The 7,380-nt window shown below is 38.3% G+C and overlaps 1 protein-coding gene across 1 annotated transcript; it reads right to left on the bottom strand.

The window, feature by feature from the left end:
• Positions 1-5,531: 5,531 nt before the first annotated feature.
• On the bottom strand, positions 5,532-6,896 carry LOC125517118 (expansin-B7-like). Its single transcript, XM_048682307.1, has 2 exons — positions 6,357-6,896; positions 5,532-6,242 (listed from the first exon to the last, which is right to left on the bottom strand). The coding sequence occupies exons 1-2, from the start codon at positions 6,720-6,722 to the stop codon at positions 5,715-5,717; spliced, it is 894 nt and encodes a 297-aa protein (XP_048538264.1). The 5' UTR covers positions 6,723-6,896; the 3' UTR covers positions 5,532-5,714.
• Between the last annotated feature and the right edge of the window lie 484 nt (positions 6,897-7,380).

The raw sequence follows: 7,380 nt of genomic DNA, 5'->3' as shown, positions 1-7,380 counted from the left end.
GTTGGCGGCTGACAGGTATTGTTTCCTCCTTTGACATCATCGTCGAGCGGGGGTGCCAGATCTAGAGGTCGATGGCATGTCCGGGATGCTGTCGTCGCCAAATTTTTTTCAATTGCAATGGATTCACCTTTGGTAAACTACTTTGGAGGTTCGAAAAGCTACATATTAGGTGAAGAACTGATATTCCATGTTTTTCTTTAGTGCTGTTGAGGTGATATTGGAGGCAACTGACAGGCGGAGGCATCAAGCTCCGGGGATTCTTCGCTCTTAATTGTAATTTTCCTTCTTGATTGGTGGTCTTTTGTGCAAAAGTTAGCGTTTTGCTATTTTTCCAGTTTTGTCAGGTCCTGTATCTAGTCTTGTACATTGATCTTTATTAGGGATGTGTAAGTTTGACCAAAAATTATATTTGGATCACTCACTATTTTTTGAGCGGGTGAAGTGCAGCCTTAGCAAAAGAAAAAGGCTCAAGACTGACTGCGGACGAGTTCGCGTACCAAGTGGCGGTGAGCGTTCATGGGATTCCTATATGACCATGGCGCCTGTAAGATAGAGGGAAGATTGACGAAATATGATAAATGTATTATTGAGTTTCGAGGATGAGTATATATTAAGTACAAGACTTAAAGGGTAAGAAATCTTTTCTGAAGATAAGGTAGAAGACGGATTGCAAATAATAAACTACCAAATACATGTAACCTAAATATATCTATAACAGCGCCAATGACGACTATGCTTGCAACGACGAGTCCAGCCACATGCACGCGGCCAACCCGCGTAGCATCTCTGACCTCCACGTCAGCGGCGCTTCCCCGGTGCAGGCCGAACACCACAACACGGTCGGCGGGACGGTCATTCTCGATGGGTTGGGTTATGATGACACCATGAACTATTAGTCTTTCTCTCATCTCCACCAGTAGTGACACTACCCTGTCTTCCATTTTGTTGTTGTTTTGTTGCATGTGCCACAGCTACCTTCCAAACCTTTTCTTAGTAGAAACTGAAAATAAAATAAAAAGAATATCAACTCAGTATTTCCAAGGTAAACTTGTTGTTCAACATATTACTATGTGATGATGCTGTTGTATTCCACTCCAAAGGCTGACAACGGCTATGCCACCACCTGCTAGCAGAATATGGCATGCATGTGTTAAAAAAAGAATGCACAATGCATGTAGTGCATGTTAGCACAGATGGGTCCATGCACACAATGAAAACACGGTAGACCAAGCTGGTCGCTCTCGCACCAGCAACTGCCTCTCCAAGCCAACTCGTCAGACGGGAACAACACAGTCGACATCCATGGCCGGCGACGGAATAGGAATAAAAAAGAAGCTTTCTAACAAGGAATAGTGGAAGTTTTGCAGAAAAAAGTTTTTCTAAGTAATGAATTAGTGGCATTGGTATTACTCTTAAAGAAGAAAAAAATCTAAATAATAAAGTTTACCAAGGAAGAAAAATTAGTGGCATTGGTATTACACTTTAATAAAAAAGAAAAAAGAAATAATGACACAATTTGCACATAGTTTACACAAAATTGTTTTTTATAATATATGTAAGAATAAGCCAATAGTAAGGTTTTTGCAAAAAAAACGTTTCCTAAGAAGGAAATAAAATGAAACAAAATCTAAATAATGAAGTTTTCTAGGAAAAAACTAAATTTGTAGCATTGGTATTACCCTCTGAGATAAAAGGAAGATAAAAAACTCTAAAACAAACAATTGCAAATTTGCACATGATTTACACTATTTTTAATCATATAATAGAGGGATTTCACAAAAAAATAGATCTTTTAAGAAGGAATGAATTAGTGGCATCGGTATTACCCCTAAAGAAGAAAGAAAATGATTTTTTTAATAATAACGTTTTCTAAGAAGCATAAAAACTAAAAACAAAGCCAAAACAATGAAATTTTCTAAGAAAGTAATAAATTAGTGACATTGGTATTACCTTTTAAGAAGAAAGAAAATAAAAAATATGAAAAACAAACAAAATTTAGCACCCAATTGGCACAAAAAAGTGATTTTTAATTATATGCAAGAATGAGTATATAATATTGGAAATTTACAAAAAATATGTTTCCTAAGAAGGAATAAATTTGTGTCATTGGTATTACCATTATAGAAGAAAGAAAATGAAATAAAAACTAAAATAAAATAAAAATAATAACATTGTTTAAAGAAGAAGCAATCTTTGGCATTGATATTACCTTTTAAGAAGAAAGGAAATGAGAAGAAAAACTCGCACACAACTTTACATCGAAATTACACGTTGTGTAGTATGCACAAAATAATCATATAATAATATAATTTTGGCACATATTGTACAGTATTTATGTGTATACATTTGCATTCACCAACATCTTAAAAATACCCAAGAAACAAAAATAAAGAAAAAACTAACTAATAAAGAAAAATAAATAACAAAAGCGAAAGTACATAAAAAAGAAAAGCAGGAAAAAAATAAAGGGTTAGAAGGAAGGTCTAGGTCGTCGGGTAAAGGGTCTTCAAACCATTAAAGAATTTACTTTAATGATTTAAAGATTTCTCATCACGCCTGCTGCATTGTAACCATTAACGAATTAGTTGCCGCGAAACAGAGGTTAATCAAAAATCAACGGCCCAAATACATGACATTCCACACAACAGAAAATAAAGGAGCACAAATCTTGAAGTAACAATCAATGGTCTGATTGACCCAAATTTATTATCTAGGTAGCTTAATAATAAATGGGCTATTGCTTCTTCTGGTACGTCATCAAAATTTGTAAAATATTACCCATCGATGCCACTTATAAGTGATAAAAAATGTTTCACACAACGAATACTCGCCTGGGCTGGCGCAGTAGGAACCTTCTATAATGCGCCCTGCCCGCTGGTAGAGAAAAAACAACGCGCCGGATGACGTGTTTTCTAAATTTCGTATTTTATTTTTGCTTTTTCTTTTCCGTCTTTTTTTCTAGTTTAAATAGTTTGGGAATTAAAAAATGTTCTGAAAATACAAAATATGAATTTCAAAATTACATGTTTAATAATCATAAATGTTTGTGTACTCAGAAAATGCTTGCGTTAAAAAATTTATTTGCATATTCGAAAAATAGTCACAATTCTGAAAACAAATATTCGGGAAATCAAAAAAATGTTCATGATATTTTTGTTTATGTATTTAAAATGTTAATGAAATTGAACAAAATTCTCCAATTCGAAAGACGTTCATGAATTGAAAAACTGTTCGTGACTTACAAAATAGTTTATTGATTCATAAAATGTTCGCCAATTCAAAAAATGATCATGCATTTCAAAAATTATTCACTAAAGAAAAAAATGTCCGTGAATTTAAAATTTTGTTTCACGAAAATTTTCCAAAAAAAGTTCGTTGATTCTACAAATGTTCGCCTATTCAAGATTTTTCTAAAAACATGTTCACAATTAAAGACAATGTTTGCAAATATGATAAAATGTTCATGTTAGAAAAGTTCAAAAATCTATAAAAATGTTCACGAATTTAAAAATTGTTCATTATTTCAGATATGTTCATGAGTTTTAAAAAATATTAATAATTTTAAAAATTGTTCATGATTTCAGATATGGTCACGAGTTTTAAAAAATATTCATAATTGTTTGAAAATTGTTCACGATTTCAAAAAAATGAGAGTGATAGTGTATCTCGATGATGCAACTATATTTGGCCATGGCTGTTATAGATTATGAATTCTTTTACTCCCATTGCTCCGCATGAGCCCTTTTGCTAGATCAAAAAAATGTTCTTGCATTTCAAAAATTGTTCCACCAATTTCCAAAAAGATATCCTTCGATCCTAGAAATGTTCGCCGATTCAATTATTTTGAAAAAAGCTCATTTGCAAATTGTATAAAATGTTCATAAATTCAAAAAATGTTCTCGATTTGATTAAATGTTTGAAAATTTGTAAAAGTGTTCACGTATTTGAAAAATGTTCATGATTTGTGATATGTGCATGAGTTTAAAAAAATGTTCATGATTTCAAAAATTATTCATGATTTCACAAAATTGAGAGTGATAGTGTACCTCGGTGATGTAGCAAAATGTAGTTATGGCCATTGGAGATTATGCTTTTTTTATTCTATTGCAAACCACGGGCCCTTTTGCTAATAATAATAAAGGGTATATTGCTTCCAAAGTTGAAAAATGTTACCCACTGGTGACACCTATAAGTATAAAAAATATTTCACACTGGGAAATCCCTGCCTGGGCCGGCCCAGTAGAAATCTTCTATACTACACTCTGCAAGCTGGGAGAAGAAACAACGCGCCTGTTTTGGTCGGCCCATATCTGGGCGGTCTGTTTTACAAATTTCAAATTTTGTTTTTTCGTCTTCCTTTTTTTCCCATTTAAATAATTTGGGGATTACAAAAGTTCGGAAAATTAAAAAAATGATGATTTTGAAATAAAATGTTTAATAGTTCGTAAATGTTTGTGGACAGAGAAAATGTCTATGGTTTTTTTTCTAAAAATGTTCAAATATTGAAAAAATATTCACAATTTGGAAACAAATGGTCGGGAATAAAAACCCTCTATTTATTTTTTTGAAAAGTTTGCCTATTCAAAATGATAATGAAATGAAACCAAATTTCACCAGTTCAAAAAATGTTCATGAATTGAAAAATATCCTAAAACTTCATAAACTCATCATGACTTACAAAATAGTTTATTGATTCATAGAATGTTCATTGTCTCAAAAAATGATCACGCATTTCAAAAAGTGTTCATTAAATCAAAAAAATGTTCGCGAATTTCAAAAATTGTTCCACCAAACAATTTCCACAAAAATGTTCGTTGATTCTAGAAGTGTTGCTCTAGTCAAGAAAAACATTTAAAATAATGTCCACAATTAAAAACGTTGCAAATAGTATAAAATTTCCATGATCTTAGAAAATGTTCAGAAATATGTAAAAATGTTTATGAATTTTAAAAAATGTGCATGATTTCAGACATGTTCACGAGTTTTAAAAAATGTTCATGATTTTCTGAAAATATTCATGATTTCACGAAAATGAGAGTGATAGTGTATCTCGGTGATGCAGCAAAATGTGATCATGTCCATTGGAGTTTATAAGTTTTTTCTCTTATTGCAACGCACGGGCCCTTTTGCTAGAACAAAATATGTTCAATAATTTCAAAAATTGTTCCACCAATTTTTTTAAAAAATATTCATTAATTCGAGAAATGTTCATGGATTCAAGAAAATTGTTTCAAAAATATTCACTATTTAAAAAAATGTTTGCAAATTGTATGAAAGGTCCATAAATTCAAAAAATGTTTTTGGTTTCAGAAAATGTTCAAAAATTTGTAATTGTGTTCATGGATTTGAAAAATGTTCACGATTTCAGATATATGCACAAGTTTAAAAAAATATTCATCATTTTAAAAAATTGTTCATCATTTCATGAAATTGAGAGTGATAGTGTATCTCAGTGATGCAGCAAAATGTGGTAATGACCATTGAAGATTAAGATTTTTTTTCTCACGTTGCAACACACATGCCCTTGCTAGTAGCTAAAATGTCTTTATTATATTGTTCGAGACACGTATACCATGAAAAACGTATGCGCTACGAGAGAGAACACGTAGCTAGCACACGAAGACGACACACACCGGACGTCACAAGCGACGTCTCAGCTAGCTTAATTGGCACGATTAACCCATGCATGGACGTGCATGGATGAGCGGGAGGGGTCAATCGAACTGGACGAGGGAGCTGTACACCGTGTTGGGCTGCCAGTCGGCTGGGATGACCTGCTCGGCGACGAGCGACCTGCCGGACTCGTTGGTGACCCGCAGAGAAAAGGGCCCCTGCAGCGGGCGGTGCGTGTCCAGGCGCCAGATGGATCCCCACGACTCCCTCATCGGCGTCCAGACCCCCGTCGGCTCACCATTGTCCGGCCGCGACTCCATGAGGTCCACCTGCGCCACGTCGCCGTCGCCGTTCTCGTACTCCACCAGGATGGCCAGGTAGTTCGGGTTCGACCCCTGCTCCACGTGGAACGTCACCGACAGCCCCGGGTACTGGCACGGCACCCTCTTAAACTGCATGTCGATGATGCCGGCGTGGCGGAGCCCGTCGTTTCGGCCGTCCTTGGCCATGGCGCCGAAGGCGGTGCCGCTGAGGTCGAAGTGGTAGCGGGCCACCGGGTAGTAGTTCATGTCGGTGATGATCACCGTCTCAGGGATGCCGGAGCACGCTGCGTGAGCCACGCACCTTATCTGCACGCAACGCAGCGCAACAATCCAAGATCCATCAGCTTGGAAAAACAAACGAAACGACAAGCACTCTACCGTCAGTGTCAAGCAACTGCAATGTCGGCCACAGTAGCTGACCTGGTAGCACGAGCCGCATCCCTTGCCGTCCTTGAAGAGCGGCTCGTTACCGCACGACGTCATGGCGTTGAACGGCGGCAGGTTCACGTTCTTGAACCCGCACGCGCCACCATTGTCGTCCGGCCCGGCGCCGCCGGGAGCGCCGTACCAGGTGGCCCTGGCGTCGAGCCAGCCCCCGCCGTCGACGTTGGTGCCGCTGCCGCCGCTGCCGGGGCTGGGGGTGGGGGTAGCGGGGGCGGGTGTAGGTGTAGGGGAGTGTCCGGGGCAGAATATGGCAGGCAGAAACCAAAAGCAGGCGCAGCAGCCATCGGCGGCGAGCAGGAAGAAGAGAGCGACCGCAACGGCGTAGGCGGAGGCCGCTGCCATCGCTTGCTTTTGCTGGTTAATGGCTTGATGCAGTTGGTGGGGGGCGTGTGAATTTATAGGCCGGCAACTCAAGTGCTAAGCTTCTTCTTCGTCTACCAGATCAAATCAAAAGGAGGAAAAGGACGAGGGAATGAATGAACGGAGATGGCGGATGGAGAAAGGAGGAGCCAGGCGTGATGGCAGGGCCGGTTCACATGTGGACGGCGGGACTCGCCCAACTGGCTGCTATACACCATTACCCGTGATCACGGGATGCAATTCTCTCTGCTTTTAAAAATCATCAACCATACATACATGCTGCATTACAGGTGCTTCCTCCATGTATTTATGCCTGCAGCCAGCATATCACCATGCCGATTGCAGACCATAGAGGCATCTTTTTCTTGGCGTTTTGTACGGAAGTCGTAGCAATTACAGCCACATGATCCGTCTTGCAATCAGTGACGAGCTTGTGTATTCATGTACCGTGAAAATACCAAACTAGTGCTATGAAAATGCCCAGCTGAAAGTTACGTGCGCGTCGCCAGAGGATCAGGGCATGATACGAAAATAGGATAGTGGTTACGTACAAGATACCGGTGAAATGGTATGAAAACACGAGTATCCAGTGACATACTCCCTTGGTCCCATAATATAAGAACATTTTTGATAATAGTGT

Source organism: Triticum urartu, chromosome 6 (genome assembly GCF_003073215.2).
Source record: "Triticum urartu cultivar G1812 chromosome 6, Tu2.1, whole genome shotgun sequence".
In the NCBI taxonomy this organism is placed as follows: Eukaryota; Viridiplantae; Streptophyta; class Magnoliopsida; order Poales; family Poaceae; genus Triticum; species Triticum urartu.
Note: the sequence above shows the minus strand (reverse complement) of the source record. Positions and strands in the feature narration are given on the sequence as shown.

What these genes read in the sequence shown, in the direction of transcription:
- LOC125517118 (XM_048682307.1), bottom strand. Translation starts at nt 6,722, where the DNA reads ATGGCAGCGGCCTCCGCCTACGCCGTTGCGGTCGCTCTCTTCTTCCTG. An exon ending in GATGCGGCTCGTGCTACCAG is followed by an intron (nt 6,243 to 6,356) that starts GTCAGCTACTGT and finishes CGTTGCGTGCAG; the next exon opens with ATAAGGTGCGTGGCTCACGC.